Genomic DNA, 27,585 nt, shown 5'->3' on the forward strand with positions numbered 1-27,585 from the left:
CTAACTCCAGCCTTTCAAGTTTATTTAAGAGCCTCCTATGAGAGACTGTGTCAAAAGCTTTGCTGAAATTCAAATACATTAATCTAGCACACATCCTTGATCCAATTCTCTGGTCGCCCAGTCAAAGAATTCAATCAAATTCACTTGGCATAACTTACGTTTGGTAAAACCATGTTGCCTCAGATCTTGTAACTCACTGAATTCCAGGAAATTCACTATCATAGTAACATAGTAAATGATGGCAGATTAAGGCCTGAACAGTCCATCCAGTCTGCCCAACAAGATAAACTCATTTTACATGGTATGTGCTACTTTAAATGTATACCCGAGTGTTATGATTCTGCCGGTTTGGCTGAGGGGGAGGGGGGGACGTCTCTTCTGATTGGCTGCTAGGGGTTGTGCTGACGTCAGGGGATAGTACTTTAGCCTGCAGCTGAAGAGTTTCTCTGCTTTTGCGTTACTTACTTGGTGGTAACAGGAAAGCCTGATAGTTTTCTCTCAGAACGTGCTCTAGGTTCTGACAGGGATCTGTGTTGTATTAGAGTATTCTTTTCCTTCCCTCTGGGTTAGCTGCTGCTGTGTGTGTGTGCGTAGCTCTGTAATCAGGGTCAGCTGCTCGTTTGTTTAGTGGGGGCTGGGCATTGCTCAGCCTCCTGGGGCTCTGGGCTGAGTGAGAGCGTTCTCCTTTGTTTGTTTGTTGTAAGGATTTCTCTTCCCAGTGTCCCCGGCCTGCTGGCTCAGTGAGTTTAACCCTTTGTGTACTGTGTGTATTGTATTCCTGCCTCTGCCAGTGTGTTTGTTGGATGGGCCCCGCTCCCTCTCGGGAGGGGAAGGTTCTCTCTGATTGTTTGTTGATTTATGGCACTCTCTCTCTGCTGGCTCTACAAGCTTAACCCTTTGTGTTCTGTGTGCCTCTGTCTACAGTGGGTTTGAGGCAAAGGCTTTCTGCCTTCCTTTTGTGTCTGGTTCCTTTGGCTTCTGCCTGGGGCTCCTACCCTTGTGGGGGGGGGGGGGGGTTGCTGTGTTAGTTCCCCTGTCCTGCGCTAGTCCCCTGGGTGGGCGTGGCCTGCTCTGGTTCTGTTTCCCCCTCTGCCCTATTGCTGGTGTTCAGCGCGTGTCTGGCATCTAGGGGCCCTCTGGGTTCTTTCACCCCTCCCTGTGTGTGATTGGGTTCCAGTTCAGCCGTGAGGCTCGCACGAGTGGCTCTGTGTGCATGGGTTCCGGTTCGGCCGAGAGGCCCGCCTGTATGCCTATTTCCCTTCTTCCTGAGGGACTGTGGGGAGGTGTAGCTTAGGGGGTATTGTGTAACTGGGGTGTGCGGTGGTGGGTCGGTCTCCCCTTGACCTGGGTCGGCGCCCTGCTGGCCTCGGCCAGGGCCCAAGGGCTCACGACCAACCCAACGGATTACACCGAGTTTGATTTGTCCCCTGCCTTTCTCAGGGCACAGACCGTAAAAGTCTGCCCAGCACTGTTCCTGTACTTAAAATTTACACTCCAGCCCATCCATATCTATTCAACCACGATCAGGGTGCAGACCGTTGAAGTCCGCCCAGCATTGGTTTTACTCTCCAATTACCGGCATCCCCACCCAATCTCTGCTACGATTCTGTAGATCCATTCCTTGTAAACAGGATTCCTTTGTGTTTATCCCATGCATGTTTGAATTCCATTACCGTTTTCATCACCACCTCCCGCAGGAGGGCATTCCACGTATCTACCACCCTCTCCATGAAAAAAACACTTCCTGACATTACTCCTGAGTCTGCCCCCCTCCAACCTCAATTCATGTCCTCTAGTTCTACCACCTTCTTGTCTCCGGAAAAGGTTCGTTTGCGGATTAATACCTTTCAAATATTTGAACGTCTGTATCATGTCACCCCGGTTTCATTTCCTCCAAGGTATACATGTTCAGGTCGGCAAGTCTCTCGTACGGTTTGCAACGCAAATCCCAAACCATTTTTGTAGCTTTTCTTTGCACCGCTTCCAGTCTTTTTCCAACTTTAGCAAGATACGGCCTCCAAAACTTAACATATCCTCTCCTTCAGCATTGCTTCCATTACTTTTCCAATAACCAAAGTGAGGCTTACCGGCCTGTAGTTTCCCACTTCTTCTCTGTGGCCACTTTTGTGAAGAGGGACTACATCTGCTCTTCTCCAATCCTGCGGAACCTCTCCCATCTCCAAGGATTTATTAAACAAATCTTTAAGAGGACCCACCAGAACCTCTCTAAGCTCCCTCAATATCCTGGGATGGATCCTGTTCAGTCTCATGGCTTTGTCCACCTTCAATTTTTCACGTTGTTCATAAAGTTGTTCTTCTGTGAACGGTGCAATATCCACTCCTTTCTCATATTTAGCTTACCAGCCAATCATAGTCCTTCTCCTAGATTTTCTTCCGTGAACACAGAACAGAAGTATTTGTTTAGCACGTTCACTTTATTTTCATCGCTCTTCACATAGCCGTCCCAGCATCTTTCAGTCTCACAATTCCATTTTTAGCCTTCCTCCTTTCACTAATATCCTTAAAAAATATATATTCTTGTCTCCCTTCCTTACATTTGCTCTTCCGCCTGTGCCTACATAAATGCATAAGTATTGCCATACTGGGACAGACCAAAGGTCCATCAAGCCCAGCATCCTGTTTCCATCCAGGTTACAAGTACTTGGCAAGATCCCAAAACAGTACAATACATTTTATGATGCTTAACCTAGAAATAAGTAGTGGATTTTGCACAAGTCCATTTTAATAATGGCTTATGGACTTCGTCAGACATTTCTCCCTCTCGGCCTCTTTCAGTTTCTTCTGGTATTCTTTTCTGTGTTCCTATTCTTGCATTTTCCTGTATTTCATGAACACTTCCTCTTTTGCTTTTATTTTCTCAGCCACTTGTTTGGAGAACCATATCGGTTTCCTTTTTGTCTTGTTTATATTTACTTTCCTTATGTAAAGATCAGATTTTAATAGCTCCTTTCAGCCTGGACCACTCTCTTTCCACTTCTCGTATGTCTTCCCATCCCATCAGCACTTTATTCAGGTACATCCCAATTTTATTAAAGTCAGCATATTTGAAATCCAGGTCTTTGCATTTTGAGTGGCTGCCCTTTGCTCTAGCTGTTATATCAAAACAAACCATTTGATGATCACTACTGCCCAGCTAGGAACCCAATAGACACACTTTTCCCATTTGTGAGCACCAGATCCAGCATTGCTTCTTCCCTCATGGGCTCTATCACTGTTTGTCCGAGCACAGCACTTTGAAAGGCAGGCATCCACTATCTCCCTATTTCTTTCCGACACCCATGTGGATAGAGGTTCTGTCTTCTCTTTTCAAGGCAATCCATGTTGCTTCTTCCTTTCCTCCAACCCCCCTGCATTTCAGTCACTTTGATATTATTTCTTACATATAGAGTTAGTTCTCCACCTTTTCGACCAGCTCTGTCCTTCCTAAATCGATTATAGCCCGGTATGTTTGTGCGCTGTTCATGGGAGTCATTGAACCATGAATGTTTGTAATCTAGAGTTTTGGTACCACAGAATGTACAGTACAGGAGTAATGGATTTTTTAGGAAAATGAAAAGTTAGGTATCTGTGCCCTGGTACAAAGAATTTTCTAGAGAAAGAAAATGTGTTGCAGCGTCAAGCACGTTGCATTTTGCCATGAAATCTCTCAATCCATAACAAACCTGTAGAGCGGCAGTACTTGATAGCATCATCTGATTTTTTGTGCAGATGACCAAGTAGTTTCTGAGAACTACACCTCCCAGAGGCGCAAGCGGTGCGCAGGTGCGGGGGGGGGGGTCAGCGTAAGGTTGGCCCGAGGGTTTATGGGACAGTGGAGGTGGCGGCCGCAGGTTGTAGAACTGCGGCGCTGATTGGCTGCGCGCGCCTTGACAGGAGGAGCCCGGCCGCCTCCGGCCTTGACCCCGGTCTCTCCTAGGCGTCGCCCCTGGCGCGAAAGCGGAAGCGCAGCCGCCGGGGCTGGGAAAAGGCGCGGCTTGGCGCGAGGCCTGCGGGAGAGCGCGATGTGAGCGAGCGAAGCCTCGAGAGCCCGGTCGGAAGACAACTCGCGTAACCTCCTCCTGTTCCAGAAGCGATTCCCGCCGTTTTCCGCTTACCTTGGGGAAGTCTGGAAAGCGTAGCGGCGGGAATGAAGAAGAGGGCCGAGGTTTCTGCTTGATGCCGCCCCGCTGAAGCTTCTCTGCTTGCTGGTAGATTCGGAGATTCTCCGTCGAACCGAACGAGGGGGGGGAAGTTTAAAGGCATCGCGTGGATAGAAGAAGAGGAACCGGGGATTCGGCGACCCGAGACCCAGTGATGGAGATTCTGCGCTTTTAGGAACAGGACGGACTGGGCCAAGAACCGGTTTTGCGGTGGCGTTGTCACTCCTTAAAACAAATCCAGGATGAACCGCTACCTACCTGTTGCCCGGCAGCACTTTTTGGCCGCACTGGCCAGCACCAGTGTGGTGGTAAAATCTCTCTGTGCCACTGTGCTCACCTTATACTTCCTGTCCTTTGGGGTGAACACAGCGTTTGGACTGGGGGTGACTCCTGGTTACCTGTTCCCTCCGAACTTTTGGGTCTGGACTCTGGCCACACACGGGGTGGTGGAAAGGCACTTTTGGGATGCTACTTTAAGCTTGGTCACTGTGGTGGTCGCAGGGAGGCACTTGGAGCCCTTGTGGGGAGCCCTGGAGCTGCTGATTTTCTTCACCGTTGTGAACATTTCGGTTGGAGTCTTGGGAGCCTTTTCATATTTACTCACCTATGTGGCAACTTTCAATCTGGCTTACTTGTTTATGGTTCGTATCCACGGTGTATTGGGTTTCCTGGGTGGGGTCTTGGTTGCTCTCAAGCAGACTACAGGTGACAGCATTGTCTTGAAAGTTCCCCAGATTCGAATGAAAGTAGTCCCCATGCTGCTGCTGCTGGTACTAGCTGTCCTGAGGATAGCCACCCTGATTGAGTGCAATAGATTGGCATCGTACGGCTTTGGAGTCCTCTCCAGCTGGGTGTATCTGCGCTTCTATCAGAGGCACAGTCGGGGTCGTGGAGACATGTCGGACCACTTTGCCTTTGCCACATTCTTTCCAGAGATCTTGCAGCCGGTGGTCGGACTGGTGGCCAGCTTAGTGCATCGCGTCTTGGTGAAAGTGAGAATCTGTCGAAAAACAGTGAAGCGTTATGATGTCGGTGCACCTTCCTCCATCACGATCAGTCTGCCTGGAACCGATCCACAGGATGCTGAGAGGAGAAGGTACCCACAAGGCCACTTCAGCTGTATGCCTGAGCTTACCGAGCGCTTAAGAATGTGCAGCCCATCAGATTGGTTGGCTGAACATTCCTGGTTCTTTACTTTTAACACTAGATTTCCACTGATATTTTCGTAGTCATCCGAAGGACTCGCTTAACTTACCTGCTGATTGTGAAAAGGGAAGGGGAAAGGGAAATGGGACTTGATATACCGCCTTTCTGTGGTATGTTACAACTACATTCAAAGCGGTTTGCATATATACAGGTACTTATTTTGTACCTGGGGCAATGGAGGGTTAAGTGACTTGCCCACAGTCACAAGGAGCTGCAGTGGGAATCAAACCCAGTTCCCCAGGATCAAAGTCCGCAGCAAAATCTGACTTGACAGCAGATTTTTCTGGTTTTCATGTTTTTTCGTCCCTTATTACTAAATAATACACCAGAGGGGCTTTGTGAGAGCTGCTTTATTGTATACAGGTTTTCTTGGTACCTTTCAATCCTTTCTAGTAATTTTCTTGTGAATTAATTATATCGGCCCTGAGCTCTACATTGAGTAGTGTGTGCAGCTAAAAAGGTGTAATAAAGAGAAGACTCTTGCTGTCCCAGTATGTGCACATATATGAGATTTAAAGTGTTACTACCGTTAATTGATAGCTGTGTTGTAACAGCTTTGAGACATTAAAAAAAATATTCATATGTGAAACAACTTCTGAGCCACTACGCAGGTTACCCCTGCTAGGGCAGTGCTTCATTTCAAGTATTGTCAAGCCTTGTCTTTCTGTATTGTCCTGAATAGAGAGCGACGTGGGGAAAAAGATTCATCTCCATTCCCTGCGACACCCACCTCATTCCCACAGTCAAGCAGACTTTGTAACCCCATCCCCTCATGGTCCCTGCAGTCTTAATTTTCTTCCCTGCATCTCCCTGCTCAAAGCAGAAAGGAGGCTTTTATGTAATTTTATGGGCTCGGCAGGCATTGCAAATAAACATTTTAGATCTATAAAGGACAAATAATAATTGATATTAAAAGTGAAACAATATTAATACTGATAATGAAACACTAACAGTAGTCCATTTTTTCAATCCATGAAGAAATAGTAAATCATCCACTGTCATCGTTTCGTGATATAATTTATATATCTCAGTATACCTATACGCCTTCGATCTGAACACTCCTAGCCTTGTTTCAGATCTCTCCTTAAAGCTATTTATTTGATCAAGCTTTCTCCTCCTTTTATGCTCGTGAGTTGGTGGCATTGTTGGAACACATTCTGTTCTGTTGACTGTCCTAGATCCCTCGTTTTCTCCTTGTCTTTTACTATGCTATGGAGTTCCTTTCTGCATTTCTTAACTGATACATTGTGCAGTACTCTGGTTTTACTGAAAGACAGTATATCAAAATTAAATTAATGTCAGCCTTTTCACAGCCCCAGGTTCACTTGTAAATTTTTTTGTGCAGAATTCACCTATTATAAGGGCTGGCATCTCCCCCGGGTATGAGATAGCTCCCCCCCAACCGCAGTTTACCATGCACTTTCATGCAGACCCTCTACCCCATTCCTATGGCACGCATTTGTGCGCATACACACTTCATCCACCTTTTTCCAGCCCCCTCCCTGCACACACACCATCCCATCTTTTTTCCAACCCCCTCCCTGCACCCACACTCCATCTTTTTTCAACCCTGCTCCCTGCACCAATACTCCATCTATATTCTTCCAGACCTGCCACCTCCTGTACACTACAGCCCCCCACCCCTGAGCCTCAGTGGGTCCTCCCCAGGCCTACCTTGAGGCCTAGTGGCCTCTTTGGGGCAGGAAAGAACCCCAACTTTCCTGCCCTCTACTGTTGCTCTGTGCGATGTCACTGCTTCATAATGACTTCTAAGACTTTAGCACTCTCGGTAGCCATTTTGAAGAAGCACAGATCAGCAGCAGAGGGCAGGAAAGTTGGGGTTCTTTCCTGCCGCCGAAGAAGTCAGTAGACCACCAGGGCTTGTTAAGGTAGGCCCAGTGAGGAGGGCCTTGAGGATAAGGGCAGCCGGCTGCCTGCCATTTATCCCTATTACGGGGGGGGGGGGGGGGGGGGGGAGGAGGAGGAATAAATGATCCCTGTTCCCGCAGCAATACCGCATGATGGAATCCAAATAATTTTCCCTGTAATATAGCAGTAACGATTACCCTGTCTCTCTCTAGTCCTGAACCAGCAAAGGAGACATAACTCACCCTGGCCCCAATGCTCAAAAGCAAATGCGGCCACTAGAGGCCATTGGCGCCGGACTAGCACATGCGTTTGCTAGTGTCGAATGCTCAGAGCTGGCGAGTGTGTGAACCAACAAGCTCGCTGGCTCTGAGAACAATGAGCATGCAAATGCACACTGATAAGGTGATTCACCATTCATCCTCAGTACTCAGAGGACAGCGCACCAAACAAGGGTGCTCCTCCCACTGCAAACCTTATACCAGCTCGGAGCTGACATTAGGGTGTCTGAAGCTCGTTTTCCCATCACTTTCACGCACTGTTATGTTTTATTTTTTTCTTTTTCAAAACATGTTAACTTAGCAGCTCTGCAGTGAAAGAGGGGTCTCTATGAAGATGGGAACTATAGACCAGAAGAACAGAAAATGCCAACACTTACTCATATAGGGCCAGATTCTATATAAGGTGCCCAAAAAATCCATGTGGTAAACATTTCTGCCTAAGCATATTCTATAAGCGGTGCCTAGATTTAAGCGTGGTATATAGAATATGCTTAGTTGATATACCAATGCTTAAAACTACGCGCCTCCATTTACATCAGTGAAAACGTGGCGTAAATCCCTGCACGTAGATCTATGGGCACCGGCCGATATTCTATAACTATGTATGTAAATTTTGGATTACCTATTAAATGCCCATTTCTCCACCTATAACATGCCCCTTTTGAACTGCGTGCATTAGAATTCAGGCGCAGTTCATTACAATACACTTAGCGAGTTATGTGTGTAAATTCTAATTAATGCTCATTATTGCTTGTTAAGTGCTGTTATCAACTCCGATTAACTTGTTAATCCAGTTAAGTTATGTGCATTGTTACAGAACACGCCTGGATTTTGGCGTGGATCACTTGGCGCGCTACATAGAATCTGGCAGATAATCCTCAAATGGATCATAACCCAAGTTTTTATTAATTTCTTCTCATAATGCAAAACATGAAATCTCTGTCAGCTTAAAAAAAGTCTTAAGGTTGCAAATGCTTCAGCAGACGGCTACAATAATTGGAACTTTGTTGGGCCAGTGTGTGGCTGTGTTCAGAGGATTTCAGAACTGGGGTGTAAGGGAGGTTAGTGTCTGACAAAATGTGAGAGCAGGCTGCTTCTGACCAATTTGACTCGGCATGTGCTTGAGCTGTGCTTGCTGCACAACTCTTGAGTGCATGTGCCAGGCGCAACTCTCCCGCCAAACTCCCTAATGCTCAAAGCTGTGAGCGCACCTAAATTTGCATCTACTACTACTATTTATTTATTACATTTGTACCCCACACTTTCCCACACTTGGCAGGCTCAATGCGGCTTACATAGTAACAATAGAAAGAATTACAAAGTCGAAGAAGAATATACAGTTTGTGGTAAACACAAAATTAATGGAGTTAATGGATAAGTTGAACATAGGAGGAATTGGGTTTAGAAGGAAATGAGCGTTGGGAGGTAGGCGTAGAAAGATGGAAAGGAATGGATATGGGGTGGCAAAAAGGATAATGGGAAACATGGTCAATGTATAACTGTTGTCAATAAGAATCATGTGGGCAAGTTTTGGTTAGGTTGAATCGCTAGGGTAGGCTATCTTGAAGAGATGGGTCTTCAGTGCTTTGGACTACTACTTATCATTTCTACAGCGCTACTAGACGTACGCAGCGCTTCATGAGTATTAAGAAATTCCATGGCTGCTCTGATCCTGGCGCAGAGGTTTTCAGTCCAGCCCTCAGGACATACCTAGCCAGGCAGGTTTTCAGGGTACCCGCAACGAATATGCATGAGACTTGCATGCAATGAAGGTAGTGCCTGCCGGTTTATCTCATGCATATTTATTGTGGATATCCTGAAAACCTGACTAGCTGGGTGTATCCTGAGGACTGGTTTGAGAACCTACCCTGGAGGGAATGTAGTAATATTTAGTTACATAAGGTCAGACTGTTAAATTAGCCAGTCGTGGAAAGTTGATTAATCATTTTGCTGCTACTGATCATGTATGACGACCTGTTGCTTTCTGTTGCTGTTCTAAGAAAATGCTGGATGTTCATTTGCATCATATTGTTTGCTGTGTAAATGTAACATATAATGGAAAGCCTGACCTTTCCTGAACCCATGGGAAAATGCTGCTTAAATAAAGCTCTCTATGTACCTAGGTTTGAGGTAGAACTGAGCAGTAGAACTATTTAGATTTGCCATGTTTATAAAGGACATGGAGTAGTGGACACGGTTGTAGCACTGGCTTCTGTTTCAGAAATCATTTTAACTCTTCCTGTGAACAGTAACTGAACATAGATAAGTCTTGCTGATTCAGGCAAGGCCCATCAAACCACCTATCTCTGACAGGCAGATCTGTTTCTCAGTTTTTCAGGACTCCCCACCCCAGGGACATACCTAAACTTATGTTAGTCACCAGCAACAGATTTCTCAGCTTAATTGTGTTATGTGAAAACAAATTCTTTGTGCTATGTTGGTTGTTAGCTTTTCTTTGTTTTGGGCTTGTAAAGCTAATGCGTTCAACCCACTTCAGGTTTTATAAGCTTCTATTGTATCGTCTTGTCACCTCTTTTCCAAGATAAAGGGGAAAGACCAACTTAGGGCTGTTCATCAGTTTTGTTGCTTTTATCTAACATATAGTAACATAGTAAATGACGGCGGATAAAGACCTGTACGGTCCATCCAGTCTGCCGAACAAGATAAACTCATTTTACACGGTATGTGATACTTTATACCCGAGTTTGATTTGTCTGCCCAGCACTGTTCCTGTACTAAAAGTTCTGAAGCTAACATCAAAGCCCCTTAAAATTTACACTCCAGCCCATCCATATCTATTCAGCCACGATCAGGGCGCAGACTGTTGAAGTCCACCCAGCATTGGTTTTACTCTCCAATTACCGGCATTGCCACCCAATCTCCGCTAAGATTCCGTGGATCCATTCGTTCTAAACAGGATTCCTTTGTGTTTATCCTATGCATGTTTGAATTCCTTTACTGTTTTCATCTCCACCACCAAATACTTCTTGACATTACTCCTGAGTCTGCCCCCCTTCAACCTCAATTCACGTCCTCTAGTTCTACCACCTTATCTGAATCTTTTCTAGTCCCAAATGCTTTCTGAGATGGGGACCAGAACTGCATGTAGTGCTGCAGGTGCTGTTGTGTAATGATAGCCTCAGTTTCGGTCTCCATTCCTTTTCAAATTTGCTTTCATAGCAGGCTTGGCACACTGGGCTGAACATTTCAACCTGCTCTCCAAGGATGCCATAATCTCTTTCTTTGGTGGTCACTGCTAACGTGGAATCCAGCACTGTGTAGCTATAGTTAAGGAAAAATAATCCTATGCCTATCACTTGCACTTTCTTTATTAAATTTCAGCTGCCATTCAGATGGTCACTCTTCTAGTTTCACAAGGTCCTTCTGCAATTCCTCCCATCCCTCTGCTGCTACTTTTGATCACTTCGCTTGCTGCTCCTTTTCCAGATAATTTATTAATATATTTAATTGCACCAGTCCTAGTACAGAGCCATGGTACGCTCTGTTTACCTTTCTGTACTCAGAAAACAGACCATTTGGTCCTATTCTCTGCTTTCAGTCTCATGATGGATTTCTGTTATAAGCTTTTCCCAGTGGAGGTGAAGCTGTAAAACTATATTAATACAGAAAGTGCAATGTTGCCTAACTGCTTAACAAATAAAGATCAAGCAGGACTTCACATGCCTTCTGAATGTGAAATAATATTTAGTTGCTCTTATGGTACATGGTAGTTTGTTCAACAAGTCAGGACCACTACCTACGATAATTTCCGACATACATGTTTAGAAGGTATGCTTATTCTAACTTCCTGTGACAATCATAGTGGGCTGACAGCTAAATAAAGGGCTAAGAAGTGCAATATTTTAAAAACAAACATCGAGTGGAAAGTAACTTGCACTGTATGGCAGGTACAACCCCCGAAAACAAAAGCATGGGGACAGTAAATTATATTGTGCAACAGGTACAATCCTAACAGCTTTACTGGGCAGACTGGATGGGCTGTGTTGGTTTTGATCTGTCGTCATCTGCTGTGTTAAAATGCCTACTGAAAATCCAGGTAAATGGTTTTAACTGGCTCACCTTTATCCGTGTGCTTTTTTCAAACAAAGCAAATTGGTAATGCAAGACTCACTTTGCTAAACCCATGCTGATTCTTTCATATTAAGTCATGTCTGCTCGCATAGAAACCTTTCTAAAACACAAAATTACTGACTATAATTTTGATAGGACTGATGACTGGATCATCCCTGGAGCCCTTTTTGAAATATTTGCATTTTATTTGGTTGCTGTTCTGTCCTCAGTATTATGGCTTTTTTTTAATGGTAGATTACATATAACTAGTTTCGTTTTTGAGTTCTTTAAGAATTTTAACCGGAATGCCATCAAGTCCTGGAGATCTGTTACTCCAAAATTTATCAGTTGGTCTGTTACCTAAACTACATTTTGCTATGAATCGGTGTTATCAATGAATGTTTTTGGTGTGCATATGAAGCCAACATCCTCTGTAGTAAAGACCGAAGCAAAGGGTGGGGGGTGGAGTTGTACTGTTAAATTGCCCCCCCCCCCTTTGCACTCCTTAGTCATCTAGCAGTCGCAAGTCACTTTCTCGTGGGCTTTTTGCTTCCAGTGTACTTGAAAGAGATTTTATTTTGTCTCTGTGGTGAGCTTATTTTCAAGTTCTCTTTTGATCTGACATTACTGTTTTACATGTAAGTCACCTGTTTATGCTCATCTCTTTTCTTAACTGTTTCTTTCACCTTACCTTCAAATCATGCTATTATTTGGTTTGGAATCTTTTTTTTTTTAAATGTATGGAATATATTTTATCTGGCCCTTGAAAATGGTATTTTTACATATGCCTTATGCAAACTTTGAACCTTAACTGTACCTTTTTTAGTTTTCTTTCTAATACATTCTTTTTTTCCCCCAAGTTGCATGCTACTATATCTGTTTTACTTTGCATTACCTTCGAGTGATTGTCATTTAATTGCTCTGTAACCACTGTGGCCAAGTGGATTCACTACCTTTGCCTTTTGCACTAGATGCTGCATTTCATTGAGAAGTAGATCCAAAGTAATTTTCCTTTGTGTGTCTCATTACCAGCAGCTGTATTTGCCATCTGGGACCTTTACCTTCCTAGCATGTCCCAGGGTGACATTTACACAGTTTAACAGTGGGGTAATTGATTTCTTATTGTGTTGCCAAACTTGTTAGCCTTCCTAATTTCTGTCAGCATTGCATTCTTTCTCTCTTCATCCTGTGCAGGTGAATTATAGAATATCCCCATCGTTATAAACTTCCTAATTACTCATTGGATTTCTACCCATAAAGATTACACCAGGCCCAGCAACCTGAGCCTTGCTATCACTGTCCTACCCATCTACCCTTCCATGCACACCAGCCTCAGTATCAGAACCATCTCCAAGCTCCAGCCCTTTTCTCCCACTTGTCTCCATATCAGCCTCTTGCCCCCTTTTTAACACCCTGACCATGTGCCAGCATTATCCCTTTTCTACCATCCCCATCTTCTAGTACCTCCCTTTTTCCATCCCAGTCCCTGTGTCAGCCTATGCTGCCTCCTTCCATCCTTATTTCTAGTATCGGCCCTTTTCTCCTTCCTGGCCGGTACCTCTAAATCCTTTGCAGAGAGGTGAGAGCTTGTGTTTTCAGTGCCAATGCTCCACCTGTCCTCTAGCCGGCTTTGTCTGCTGCCACCACATAAGAGCAAGTACTTGTCAGTATTATGCAAGAAATAGGACGTACTTGTTCTCTGCTCTCAACTCTGGTGTGAAGCCGACAGGCAGAACAGTAGCATCAAAAAAACACAAGCTTTTGACAGGCTGGGAGATGGGATTTTGAGGTAAAAGGGGGCTATTGCTAGGGGCTGCACTGCTGTCTATGTGCTCTGAGCCCTAGGGGCAAGGTCGGATTATTTTTAGTCAGCATGGTGACTGGTGCTCTGGGTATGAGTCCTGTATTACTCATACATTTTTTTTCCCCTGCTGGACTTTACCCTGATTCACTCTGTTACCTTTTAACATACAGCAGCACCGTCTACCAATTTGATCCAGTTTATCATTTCAGTACCACTGTATCACAGTATCCCTTAAGTGCTTCTCATTTTCTTGATAAGTATACAGACCCAAATAACTAATAACCATCTCTCTGAAGCCAAACATCAGTCCAATAGCAAATGATATTGAATAGCTCTCTGACAACAGATCTCACACCTGTATCTTTCTGTATATTTTCCAAATCAAGTCGTGTATCATGCAACCAGACAAGGAATCAGATCTGGCATGAGAAGACTGTTGGACAGGGATTTTTAATCTCCCGAGAGAGCTTTTCCAGCCAGGGGTACCGATCTGTCTTTTCCCTGTTATCAAACGATCGAAACGGGTTTAGTTCATCACCTGCCGTTCTTTTCAGCCCCTCACCATCATCAAATTTTCATGTACACAATCTGCAGCAACTTTAGGATCTAACTTTCTGAGGCCTTTCTCCCGTTCTCTGTGCATGGGAAAACACAGACCCTTAGGGGGCAGAGCATGTGTTGTCACAATGGTTGACTCATTGATGAAAATTCCCCAAAAATACTGATCTTTGCTCGCAGATGTGTACGCAACTGCTTATGAATGATACAAACCACTCTTAGCTGACTGGTGCACCTCTGAACTTGTTTATATTATTTTGTACATTTATTCCATGAAACACATTACATAGTAACATGGAGTTTTTCATCTTGTCCTTTGGCTTTATCACATTACATAGTATTTTGAGGTTTAGTTCAGTTGGTTTTAGATTTTTGTCATCTGGATACCACAGATCTGTCAAAATCTTTTAGATTGGAACAGTGACTGAATTTGCAAGAAATGTAGAACACATGAGCTTTATACTACTAAAGTATAATTAAGCTCTGCCTGCCCTACCCTGCAGCAGGAGTGTCCTGAACCAGAATCACACTCTAGCCCACTCCACCCACCACACCATGGCCACCGCAGGGGAGACAGGGGATGGGAACGATTTTTGCGTTCCCATCTCTTGCACCCTGCAGAGCCACACTGGTCCCACAGCCCTCAAGTGGGCCATGCCTTTCATGTAGGGAATCTTGTACAGCACTTAGCATCTCTCATGTCAAGAGTTGGATCAAGTTGGCCATATAAAATTTGGAGCTTGGCGCCTGCCTCCAGACCCAGATAGAGGACCTTTCACTGGGACTGTGCCCAAACTAGGTGGAGGAGCTCCTGAACCACTGAAAGAGGAGGAGAGGGGGGGGGGGGTAGTGGAGATAAGAAAAGACCAGAAAAAATGGCAAAATAGAGACTCTTCTTTTCATCTCAGACTTGGTGAAGCTTAAAAGGAGTCTGGGAGAATTTCTAGTTCATAGTTCTTCTTTTAAGTAGACTGTTAAATGTGTGAACATACAACTTGGAGCCTTTCTTTTCCTTGTCATCAAGCAGATGAATCCATTACGAATGCATTACGAATGGGTTGTGTCCATCTACCAGCAGGGGGAGATAAAGAGCACTGAAAACCATAGTGCCTCTTGGCCAGCTAGCTCCATCTGCCTCTCAGTATTCTCTATCTCCCCAGCAGGGTTGGATGCAGCTTATTCAGCTCCTTCAAAAATCTGCCTGGGGTGGCTCCTGTGCTTTTGCCAGTTGTAGCAGGGGTGTTGTGGCTATTGCAGCTTCACTTTAAAGGCACATAGGTTCGCCCTTTCCCTGCCTTACCCTTCCCCCTATATGGATGCAGGCATATAGGTTTGCCCTGGCCCTGCCTTTCCCACACTCTTCTATGTGGATGCAGGCACATTGATTCGTCCTTTCCCTGCCTTTCTGACTCTCCTGGACCTCCGGAGTGCCTCTGTAGCTGTTGCCTCTAACTTTCCTCATAGCGTAAAAAAAAAAAACGACGCGCTTGTTAATGCTGCGATGCTTAGGTTTCCTTCTGTCTGTGCAGCGTGATCGGAGCTCTGTGACTTGGTCTGGTGAGGTAAAAGAGTCTTGTAGCTCCTCCGGGGAGGGCCCGCAATCAGGATGTTTTTGGCGCAAATCCGCCATTTTTGAAATTTTCCACCATTTTCGGCGATGGCTGCGGAGGTTGTTAAGCGCTGTTCACGGTGTGGCAAGCGTAGATCCACAGCGGGGCTCTGTAAATCGTGCTCTTCAGATATCAGGGCTGGCCTGAGCATGGCGAGCGAGGTTTCTTCCCGCTCGGTGGAGCTGGCAGCGGGCGCCATCTTGGCAGAAGCGGAGGGGTCTGAGGCCAGAGGGGAGCCTCGGATGGAGGCTACCAGAGGAGCTGCTTACCCCGGATTGGAACCGGGAGGCCAGGGTGAGCTTTTCTCCCCTTAGTTTGTGTTGCTTTTACATAAAGCATTCATGTTAAAAGAGCTCTGCTGCAGATGCCTGACTCTGCGTTGATACCTGGTTCCCCTCCGGTGGAGAGTGGCCCGGGATTACCGTCAGGCGTTTTTTCCCCAGACAGTTGGCCACAAGACAAGCGCAGAAGGGTAAATTCCCCTTCAGAGAGTGACTCCCCCCCCCCCCCCCCCCCGTGGTCGGGCTGTGGGGATTCTGAGGGGTCTGGCAGGCCTTCGTGGTCCAAAGAGCCAGAGGAAGGTGTAGGATTGCCACTGGATCCAGATGATCCCACTGCGGTTAGGTTTTTCCACCGCGAGGAGCTGCCAGCGCTTATTTCTGATGCCTTACAGGCCCTCTCTATTGAAGATCCTGTGATGGGCAAAGCCTCCTGTGGTAATCCGAGGATGGCAAGTAATAAGAAGCCTGCTCAAGCCTTTCCTTTGCATGACTCCATCCAAGAGCTTATTTCGGCTCAATGGGCTGACCCTGAGGGGCTTTTGAAAGTTGCCAGGGCAATGGGGCACTTATACCCTCTCAGTGAGGAGCACTTGGCACACTTGGCCGTGCCTAAAGTGGATGCCCTAGTCACGGCTGTGACGAAAAAGACTACCCTCCCAGTAGAGGGAGGGGTCGCCCTGAAGGATATGCAGGACCGACGTCTGGAATCAGCAATCAAACGGTCCTTTGAGATTTCAGGCCTAGCCTTACGGGCATCTGTGTGCAGTTGTTATGCTGCTCGAGCCTGCCTCGCTTGGTTGCAACAGGCAGTGGAACAGCCCGGGGATGGAGCGGAGCCCCTTGCGGAGGTGGCACCACAGGTGGAGTCGGCCTTGTCATTTTTGTCTGACGCCCTCTATGATCTGGTCAGAGCTTCGGCTAAACAGGTGGCTATGGCGGTGGCCGCTCGCCACCTTCTACGGCTACGGCTTTGGGCGGCTGACATGGCCTCTAAGCAAAGGTTGGTGAAGTTGCTCTTCCAGGGCCTTCTATTTGGTGAGGAGTTGGAGAAAATTGTTAAAGGCCTGGGGGAAACTATACCCCAACGCTTACCACAGGATAGGCCGTGGCCTTCTTCCAAGGGTCAGGCGGTTCCCTCCTCTTCCAGACCTCGCTTCCGTGAAGCTAGAAGGTACCGCCCGGGGCGTTCTGCTGGGTTTACTTCACGTGCCCGCTTTCGGCAGAGGAACTCCTTTCGCTCGGACAAACATTCCGCAGCGGCCGGCATAAGGCCTGGAGTTCATGGGCGACCCTCTCAATGATGATGCGCCGTCCCACTCCTCGATTCCTGCAGTTGGAGGATGTCTTTCCCTCTTGAGGAATGGGTCAAAATTACCTCAGATCAGTGGGTTTTGAACCTGATCAGAGATGGCTACAGATTAGAATGCAATGCCCCGGTGAGAGACGTGTTTGTGGAGTCCCGATGCGGCTCTGCCGTCAAATGGGTGGCGGTAGAGGAGACCTTGCAAGGCTTGTTGCACCTCGGGACGGTGGTCCCTGTGCTTCCTGCCGAGATTGGCTACGGTCGTTACTTCATTTACTTTGTGGTGCCGCGAAAAGGAGGGTCTTTTCGGCCCATACTCGACTTAAAGGAAGTCAACAAGTCACTGAGAGTGCTGCATTTTTGCATGGAAACCCTGCGCTCCGTCATTGCGGCAGTACAGCCAGGAGAGTTTCTCACGTCTCTGAACCTGAAAGAAGCTTACTTGCACATTCCTATTTGGCCCCCACACCACTGGTTTCTCCGGTTTGCGATGTTGGGAAAACATTTCCAGTTTCGGGCCTTGCCTTTTGGCCTCGCCACAGCTCCCCGAACCTTTTCCAAGGTAACGGTGGTAGTAGCTGCCTTTCTCAGGCGAGAGGGTTTCCGGGTTCACCCGTACCTCGACGACTGGCTCATCAGAGCGGACTCTGCAGAAGAGAATCATCATGTAACAGCCAGAGTGGTCTCAGTACTTCAGTCTCTGGGCTGGGGCACTATGGTTTTAAATGCTCTCTACCTCCCTCTGCTGGTAGGTGAACACAGCCCATTCGTAATGGATTCATCTGCTATGACTAAAGGAAAGAAAGTTACCAAGGTAAGAACCTAATTTTCCCATTTTACTTGCTAAAGTAAGTAGAGCAGCTGCTCTCACACCTGCCTAAATCAGCATCGAAGGCTGGGCTCAAATAAAATCTGGAACCTGAGCGGGTAGCTCCAGAAGGCAGTTATTGAGCCTGTAGAAAAAGAATAGGGAGGAAATGTAAAAGCACTGCTCAAATGTGAGTTAAAAGCTGCTTCTCATGTCCCTGGGAACAATGGAAGCTGGCAGGGTCAAGACACTAGTTCAGGTTCTAAACATTATTCATCACTCTGAGCTCTTATGGCCATCGTAAAACTTCAAGCATAGCAGCATAGTAAATGACAGTAGATAAAGACCTATATGATCATCCAATATTTCCAATATGATTTTGTCTGTATTGTTTTAACTCTGTGTACACTGTCTTTTTTTTATATTTTATTTTATTGGTATTAATCATTATTTAACAACAAATTATGTATATGCATTAGGCATTGAAAAGGAAATAACAAAGACTAAGAATATAATTTAAGGCCTGTTTGTCCACAAATAAAGAAATTGGTTCCAAGATACAGGAAATTATATTACAAAACTGCAATATAAAAAAAAAAAAAAAAAAAAAAAAAAAACACAAAAAGAAGGAAATAAAAAAAAGGCACCTTTTGCATATCTCGGGGTTACTGATCCCAGCCTGCTATTTACGGGGGGCACATAGGATTCATATCTACTCTAGCATCAAGAAATTCCTTTAACTGTTTAGGGTCTATAAATTGAAACTGATTACCCTCTAGCATCAAGTTACAAATACAAGGAAAACGTAATACAAAATTAAATCCCAAGGCCAACGCTTTAGAACGCAGTTCTAAAAAAGCCCTGCGTCTAGCCTGAGTAGGCCTTGAAAGGTCAGGAAAAACACGAACTTTTGAACCCATAAACAAGTTTTCTAAGTGTCTTAAAGAAAGTCTCAGTATAGCATTGCGGTCAGGCTCCAACACAAAGGTAGCAAGCAATGTAGACCTCTGCGTAATTATCTCCAGGGAACTCTCGAGGAATGAAGTTAAGTTCATTTCATCCCCCACCTTTGGGAGATTTCGACCATCTCCCTGTGGGTTCGAGATATAATAGGCCCTTGTTATGGGGGGCAATGAATCTTTGTCCATTCCAAGAATGTCCACAATATATTTCTTGACCATTTCAAGAGGTGAAATTAGCGGAGATTTAGGGAAGTTTAGAAACCTAAGGTTAAACCTGCGAATCTGATTTTCAAGGTATTCAGTCCGTTTGTGAAGAAAAGTATTATCTTTAACCAAGGCATTTTCTAAACCTCCCATCTCTTGTAATTTGATATTCAAAGTTTCCATTTTAGTAGCCTGTTGTGCAGCTACCTGTGCTTGGAGTAGCGCAACTTCAGAAAGAGTTTTATATTTTCAGTATTCTTTTTTAAAGTAGGTTGCATGGAGATTTGAATATCATGTACCATGTCCCATAGTGACTCTAAGGTCACAATTGCTGGTCTTACCACACCTAAAATTCCAGGAAGGGATTGAGCCTGTTCACCAGTCTGGGAAAGTTTTGAAACAATATCCAGTGGAAGTACCTGTATGGCAGCTTGAAAAAGTTCTTCTCCAGGTTGGGAAACATGTTCTATCCCCGCAGACCCTTCCTCGAGGAGGTTAGGCTGAGCGTCTCCGTTCGCCGTCCCTGCTTGGACTGCCAGTGATTCCCTTCCGGGTTGAGGCGGAGCAATGCGCTCTACAGGGCTCAGGGAAGCCCCGTTAGCGCTCTCAATCGACGCCGACGCGTCGAAAGCGGCAGAGGGGGTCGAAGTTCCCCGAGGTCCCGGCTGCTGCCTAGGAAACTGCAGGGTCGTCTGTCGCATCGCTATGGACGTCCCGGGAGCCGAGGAATGCTCCCTGACTTTTCCCCTTCGTTTCCCCATCTAGGGGATCTCAAAGGCAGCGAAATCAGCAGGGAACACCGGAGTCTCTTCGGCAGCTAACTCAGGTGCGTCCGGTCACAGCGCCATCTTGGAACCTCTGTGTACACTGTCTTGACTGCTTTCTTTACCAAGGAGAGGATATATAACGTTTTATAAATATATTTTATTTTGCAGCCATCTGTTTGGAGAAATATATCTGTTTTCTTTTCTTTTTATGTACTTATATATTTTATTTATTTATTTATTTATAGTACATTTCTATCCCACATTTTCCCACACATGCAGGCACAATGTGGCTTACATAGGATTAAGTAAAATAACAATACAGTAAGAGATATGGTAGAAGACAATTAGGCGGAGAAGGGGCATAACAGTATCAGGAATAAGTAAGTGGGACTGTTAATCTGTTGGAGTATAGAGGGATTAGGCCAATCCAAATAGGTGAGTTTTCAGCAGCCTCTTGAACAGTTGGTGATCCATTTGTAGTTTTAAGTATTTCGGCAAAACATTCCAATTCTTGGCACTGGAGTAGTGGAAAGACGAAGTGAAGATCAACTTGTATTTGACGCCTTTACAATTTGGGAAGTGCAGGTTGAGATACGAACGCGAGGTGGCTATTGCGTTTCTGGGTGGGAGGTCAATAAGGCGAAGCATGTACTCCGGAGCTTGCCCGTAAATGATTTTGAGTTAAAGAGCAAATTTTGAAAGAGATACGTTCCCTCACGGGCAACCAGTGGAGAAGGAAACGCAGAGGTTGAGCATGCTCAAAATGTGATTTTCCCAGGATTAGTCTCGCCGCAGTGTTTTGTGCAGTCTGGAATTTTTTCAAAAGATATGGCAACCTGCGTAGATCCTGCTGCAGTAATCTAGGTGAGATAGCACTAACCAATGAACAAGGGTGCGAAACAGTTCTCTAGTTGGGCAATATCTAATCTGTCGAAGCCTCCACATAGCATTGAACATTCTTTTAGTGACAACTCGTACATGATCGTCCAGATTCAAGTGCTTGTCCAAGGAGCTTCAGACTGCTAGAAATAGGGAGAACGTAGTCTTTTATAATGAAGGTATCTGTTGGGAGTGTGTAGTAAGGGGAGAGGAGAATAAGACACTGAGTTTTATCCTTATTTAACTTGAACCGAAACACCTTCGCCCAATGTTCCATTGTAGAAAAGCTTGCAGCAATCAAGATCTGAGATTTCAGCTACTGCGTTACAAAAAGGAATGTAAATGGTGACATCGTCAGCATAAATGTATGGATTTAGACCAAGGTTGCATAGGGCAGTAGCAAGTGGGATCAGCATGATATTGAACAATGTAGGTGATAGGGGTGAGCCTTGAGGCACCCCACAGGAGGCTCTTCAGGGAGCGGAAATGGTTGATTTCACTTTGACCTGGTAAGATCTAGACGACAGGAAGCCCTTAATACAGTGCAAAACAAAACCGCTTACACCAAACGTATCAAGTAAGTGTAGAAGGAGTTTGTGATCCACCATATCAACAGCACTTGACAGGTCAAACTGCAGTAAAAGAATTTTTTCCCCAATCAACATCTCACGTTTGAAGTTTGACAGGAGAGTAACCAGCACTGTTACGGTACTGTACTGGGCACGAAATCCAGACTGCAAATGGTGTAGGATATCAAACTTCGTCAGGAATTCATTCAGTTGAGTGTTGACTATACTCTCCATGACCTTGACCAACAGTGGTATTGTAGCTATGGGGCGGTAATTTGTGATTACATCAGGTTTGACCTTAAGGTTTTTGCGGATGGGCGTGAGAAGTATGCGTCCATGGTCCGGTGGGAACAAACCCTTCGATAGAAGATTATTGAGGTGGGTTTACAAGTCAAACTACAAAGCAGCGTGGTGCATTTTTTAACAAATGGTTGAGACAAACATCCAGGCCACAGTATTTGCTAGAGAACTTACGCAGTGCTTTGGATATCGTGTCAACCGGAACATCACTAAAGGTTGTCCAAATGCGGTCTGCCGGGCAATGGTCAGCAAATGGAACTAATGAGCTAAGGAAGTCATCCACGGCAGATAGACAACTTACTAAAGTAGACCTTAGAGTTAAAATTTTATCATTGAAGTAGGTTGCAAGCTGGTTGGCTGGAGGGAGGTCTCTGCTGAAGGCTTCCTTCTTACTAGTGTCTAGGAAGGCGGCAAGGAGTTGGTTCAGTTTTCTGGGGTCCTTTCCAACAGACTTCAATTTGTTAGAGAAGTATGAACGTTTTGCTTGCTTGATTGCATACTTGTATGTTCGGTGACTTTTTTCCCAGGCTTCGAGCACCGTATCAGTTTTCCATTTACGCCAGGCTCTCTCAAGCCTCCTTGTCTTGGATTTTAAGCTTTTTAGTTCAGCAGAGAACCAAGGAGTAGAGCTGCGATTGTAAGAAGCCTTGAGATGCATTGGCGCAATTTGGTCAAGCTCCTCCTTGCATTTGTCGTCCCAAGTCTTGAGAAAGTGGGTAGAGTCTGCTTGTTTGGCCCAATTAGTGTTATATAAACATTTCCAGAATTGTTCCGGGTCGATTATACCTCTTGAGAAATACGTGGTGCCTTTACCAGGCTGGGGAGGACCTGCGTTTGGCCAGCTCAACGTGAATTGTAATTTGAAATGGTCAGACCAGGGCGTTTCAAGCCATCCGATATTGTATAAATGAAAATTGGAATCAACTTGGAATTTAAATGAGAGGAGATCTAATGTATGACCTTTAGTATGAGTTGGGCAAACGGAAGGGCAGATTAGGTCCCATAGACAGAGGAAATCTAGAAATTGGATTGTATCCGGCGAGTTTAGATTGTCTAGGTGGAGGTTGAGGTCTCCCAGTATGAGGATGTTCGAGTTGGACATACAGATGTTAGAGATAAAATCCAAAAGCTCAACATGGCTATTAATCCAATTAATTAGTGGTCTATAAAACAGTACACAGTTTAGATGCACACGTTGTGATGGGTGATGAACATCAACTGATACTATTTCAAGCGACGCAGATGTAAGTTCTGAGCAGGAAAGGTCTGTTGTCCGTTTTTATAGCCTCTTTCAGTTTACCTCACTGTCCTTCCACTTCCTTTATTTCTTTCCATTCTGCCAGCTGTTCATTCAAGTATGTTTCCTCCATTGCTCCCTCAGCTATATGGTAAGCCGTATTATAGAAAATCTTTAGCATCACATCTGTTAGTTAAATGTTGTAACACATTCTTATAAGGTATATCATTATTATGCTAACATGTTTTCAAGTTTACCTCATTTATTGTATTTATGTTTATTCTTGGTTATTTTACTATTATGCTGTTAAAATTGTAAGTTTTATGTTAAACTATACCTGCTGTTCACCACCTTGGGTGAATCCCTTCATAAAGGCGGTTAATAAATCCCAATAAAAAATTTTTTTTCCCCACAGTCATTTCCATTTTGGCAGGACTTTGAATTTCATGTGACCAGACCCTGGTCACCATACCGTGCAGTGATCACTGGGCATCCAACTGTTAGGAGTGTATTTATATACAAGGTTATCTTTCAGCCAACAGATGGTTGCAGTGGTCAAGGTTGTGTTTTTCAAATTGTGGATGGTATCTCAGCTTCGGAATTTTTTTTCCATACTGCAGAGTTACATGCTACCGTCTTTGTGCCATCTTCCACGTTCAACGTTATGGGCTTTGCATGGGTTCTTTTGGGTTTCAGCCGGGAGAAGATGCATATTGCACCTCAATTAAAGATGTTGCTTTGGCTACCTGTGGTGCAGCGTATTGAGTTTAAACTTTTGTTATTGGTGTTTCAGGCACGTCAAGGTGCCTGAAACACCTTTGGCTTTAGTGCACTCCGAGGGTTTTGTGGTCTCATGACATGAATTTGCTGGTTGTTCCGTCATTTCATCAGGTGTGGTTGGAAGAAATTTGTAGCTGGGTTTTTGTTGTTTCTGGCCCTCGTTTGTGGAATTCTTCACCTTTGGCCATGCACCAACTTGTATCTATATCCCAATTCACAAAGCAGTTAAAAACCTGGTTGTTTTGTAAGGCATTTGGCTGATGGGTAGGTTTTGAGGTTTTCTGGGTCTTTGTTGCTTGTATTATTTTTTTGTACTGTTTGTGCATTTTATGAGTGTTTTATTGTACCTCACCTAGATGGTTGCATAGGTGGGTTAATATTTAAATAAATATTAGACATATTTTCTCCAGTACTGAGTATTTAAATCCAGCAACAACCTTTAACCAAGCACGTGAGAGATAATGGGCTAGGTGGCTGGGAGCACTCCTGTAACTCAGAATTATGGCTTTTAGAGTACAGACTAGTTAATATGTGTACTTTTTTTTTATGATAATGAATTTGTAGGGTTTTTATGTTTGTTTGTTTGTTTGTTTTGTTTGGTAACTAGGCCCTGTTGTGAATACTTCTGTCCCATTTCACAAGTTGTAGTTCCTTTTTGTCTTATTTTTTTTTTAGACTGTACACTGCCTTGGCCTGTATAGTAAATGCTAATAAACACAATTCACATCCGGTAAATTGATGTCACTCAGTGTCATCACCTCCTCTTTCCTTTCCATCTTCTCAGTATCATCGATCAAGTCTTTGCCCTGTACTTTTGTTCGATTCAGAGTAGGTTAGAGGATCATCTCCTGTTTCCTACACAATCCACAGGGTTTCCTCTTTTCCCCACCAGCATTACAGCTGCTTTAGTATTGTTTTTTACATAGATTGCTACTCCTTGCTCCTTTTTTTGGTCATCTGGCCTTTCTGAATAGGTTGTATTCCATTCAGGAGCATCATTGAACCATGCTGTTGTTCAAGTCCTTGTCCGCCATTAGGGCTTCTAAATCGAGAACTTTAATGGCTAACTTCTATGTCACTTTGTAAACCTGATGTACCATGTAAGCCGCATTGAACCTGCTAATAAGTGGGAAAACGCGGGGTATAAGCATTACAAATAAATAAACTATGAGCATTATATAGTCACGTAGTAGATGACGGCAGATAAAGACCTGTACAGCCCATCCAATTGACCCAACAAGATAAACTCATAGCATAAGGTGTGATGTGATAACTTCATGTGTTTACTTGATCTTGATTTGTCTTTTGCCATTTTCAGGGCACAGACTGTAGAAGTCTTCCCAGCACTGGCCTTGTACAGCCTTCCACTAATATTTGGGTGGTTTTCTTGCATTTTGTAAGAACACAGGAGTAGCTATACTGGGTTAGACCATTGGTCCATCTAGCCTAGTATCCTGTTCCCAACACTATCCAATCCAGGTCACAATTACATGGTAGAAACCTAAATCGTAACAATATTCCATGCTACCAGTCGCAGGGCAAGCGGTGGCTTCCCCCAGTCTATCTTAATAGCAGACTATGGACTTTTCCTTTTTCCAAACCTTTTTAAACCCAGATACACAACTGCTGTTCCTTGTCATCAAACAGATGCAGCCATTACAGATGGGTTGTGTCCATCAACCAGCAGAGGGAGATAGAGAGCACACTTTTTTCAGTGCCTCAAACCAGCTTGCTCCACTGCCTCTCTTCAGTATTCTCTAACTCCCCTAGGAGAGTGGCTGCAGCTTCTTCGAGCTCCATCTAAAATCTGCCTGGAGGTTGCTCCTGTGCTTTTGCCAGTTGTTAGCAGGGGTGTTGGAGGCTATAGCAGCTTCACTTTAAAGGCACATAGGTTCGCCCTTTCCCTGCCTTACCCATACCTCCGTGGATGTTGACACATTGCTTAGCTTTCCCTGTCCTTCCCCACCAACAGTGGATGCAGGCACATAGGTTCGCCCTTTCCCTGCCTTTCCCACTCACCTGAGCCTCCGGAGTTCTATTTATCTCTGCTTTCCTCACAGCGTTAAAAAAAAAAAAAAAAGCGCTTAGACGCTGGAACAGAGGTTGTTCCTTGCCTTTTTCTGTGGGACCGGAGCTGTGATACTCGGTCCAGTGAGGTAAGAGTGTTTTCTGACTCCGCTGGGGTGGGCCCGCGATCGGGGTGATTTTGGCGCGAACCGCCATTTTGAATTTTACCGCCGTTTTCGGCGATGGCTGCGGAGACAGTAAAGCGATGTTCCAAGTGTGGCAAGCGCAGATCAGCAGCGGGGCTCTGTAAATCATGCTGTACAGACGTTAGAGCCGGCCCGAGCATGGCGAGCGACGATTCTTCGCGCTCTGAGCTGGCAGAGGGCGCCATTTTGAATTTACCACATGGCGCAACCTCCGCTGAGACGGAGAGTCCTGAGCCCGGGGGGGAGGCCTCGGAATGAGGCTGATATGGGAGCTACTAGCCCCAGCAGAGTTCCGGGTGCCAGGGGGAGTTTTTCTCCCCTGATTTTGTCTTATTAATGCATAAAGCATACATGCTTAAAAGAGCTCTCCCACAAATCCCGGCATGGGCCTCTTCTAATGCCCCCCCCCCCCCCCCGGTGGATTCTAGCCTGGGTATGCCCTCTGAGGCGTTATTCCCTGATAATTGGCAGAATATGAAGCGCAGAAGGGCTCATTCCCCTTCAGAGAGTGCTGCACCTCCATTCCCCCCCCCCCCCCCGTGGTCGGGCTGCGAGGATTCGGAGGACTCTGGCAGGCCTTCATGGTCTGAGGAGCCAGAGTCTGGTGCAGAAGTGACTCAGGATCTGGACGATCCCTCCGCGGTGAAGATTTTCCACCGTGATGAGCTGCCAGCGCTTATTTCTGATGCCCTGCAGGCTCTCTCTATTGAGGACCCTGCCAGTGGCACAGCCTCCTCTGTGAATCCTAGGATGGCTAGTACCAAAAAGCCTGCTCGAGCCTTTCCTTTGCATGACTCCATCCAAGAGCTTATTTCGGCTCAATGGGCTGACCCCGAGGGACCTTTGAAAGTTTCCAGGGCTATGGGGCAATTATACCCTCTGAGTAAGGAGCATATGGCTCGCTTTGCTATGCCTAAAGTGGATGCCCTAGTCACAGCTGTGACAAAGAGAACTACCCTCCCTGTTGAAGGAGGTGTTCCCCTGAAGGATATTCAAGACCATAGACAGGAATCAGCACTTAAACGGTCATTTGAAATTGCAGGTCTCACTATTCGGGCATCTGCATGCAGTTGTTATGCTGCTAGAGCCTGCCTGGCTTGGTTGCAACAAGCAGTGGAACAGCCCGGTGATGGAGCGGAGCCCTTTTCAGATGTGGCTCCGCGGATGGAGTCGGCCTTGTCCTTTCTTGCTGACGCCCTTTATGATATTGTCAGAGCTTCGGCTAAACACATGGCAGTAGCAGTGGCGGCTCGCCGTCTTCTTTGTCTATGGCATTGGGCGGCGGACATGGCCTCTAAACAAAGGTTGGTGAAGTTGCCCTTTCAAGGCCTTCTCCTGTTTGGTGAGGAGTTGGAAAAAATTGTGAAGAGCCTGGGTGAGGCTAAACCCCAGCGCTTGCCCGAAGATAGGCCTCGGCCTTCCTCTAAGGCTGCAGCGGTCCACTCCTCTTACAGACCTCGTTTCTGTGAAGCTCAAAGGTACCGCCCGGGGCGTTCTGCTGGGTTCACTTCTCGTGTCCGTTTTCAGCAGAGGAACTCCTTTCGCTCGGACAAATGTTCCACAGCCACTGGCTCAAGGCCTGGAGTTCAGGGGCGACCCTCTCAATGATGGTGCGCCAGCCCTCTCCTTGAGTCCTGTCATCGGAGGACGTCTTTCCCTCTTTGCCAAGGAGTGGGCCAACATTTCCTCAGATCAGTGGGTCTTGGACCTGATCAGAGACGGTTAC

The 27,585-nt window shown here is 45.6% G+C and overlaps 1 protein-coding gene across 1 annotated transcript in view; it reads left to right on the forward strand.

Annotated features, from left to right (window-relative positions):
* The first annotated feature begins 3,869 nt into the window (after positions 1-3,869).
* TMEM115 (transmembrane protein 115) overlaps positions 3,870-27,585 on the forward strand; it is a 32,637-nt gene continuing 8,921 nt past the window's right edge. Inside the window, exon 1 of the mRNA XM_030206181.1 lies at positions 3,870-5,256. Within this exon, the coding sequence (XP_030062041.1) occupies positions 4,403-5,256 (854 nt within the window). The 5' untranslated portion in view covers positions 3,870-4,402. The remainder of the gene's footprint in view (positions 5,257-27,585) is intronic.

This window comes from Microcaecilia unicolor, chromosome 6 (genome assembly GCF_901765095.1).
Source record: "Microcaecilia unicolor chromosome 6, aMicUni1.1, whole genome shotgun sequence".
Classification (NCBI taxonomy): domain Eukaryota; kingdom Metazoa; phylum Chordata; class Amphibia; order Gymnophiona; family Siphonopidae; genus Microcaecilia; species Microcaecilia unicolor.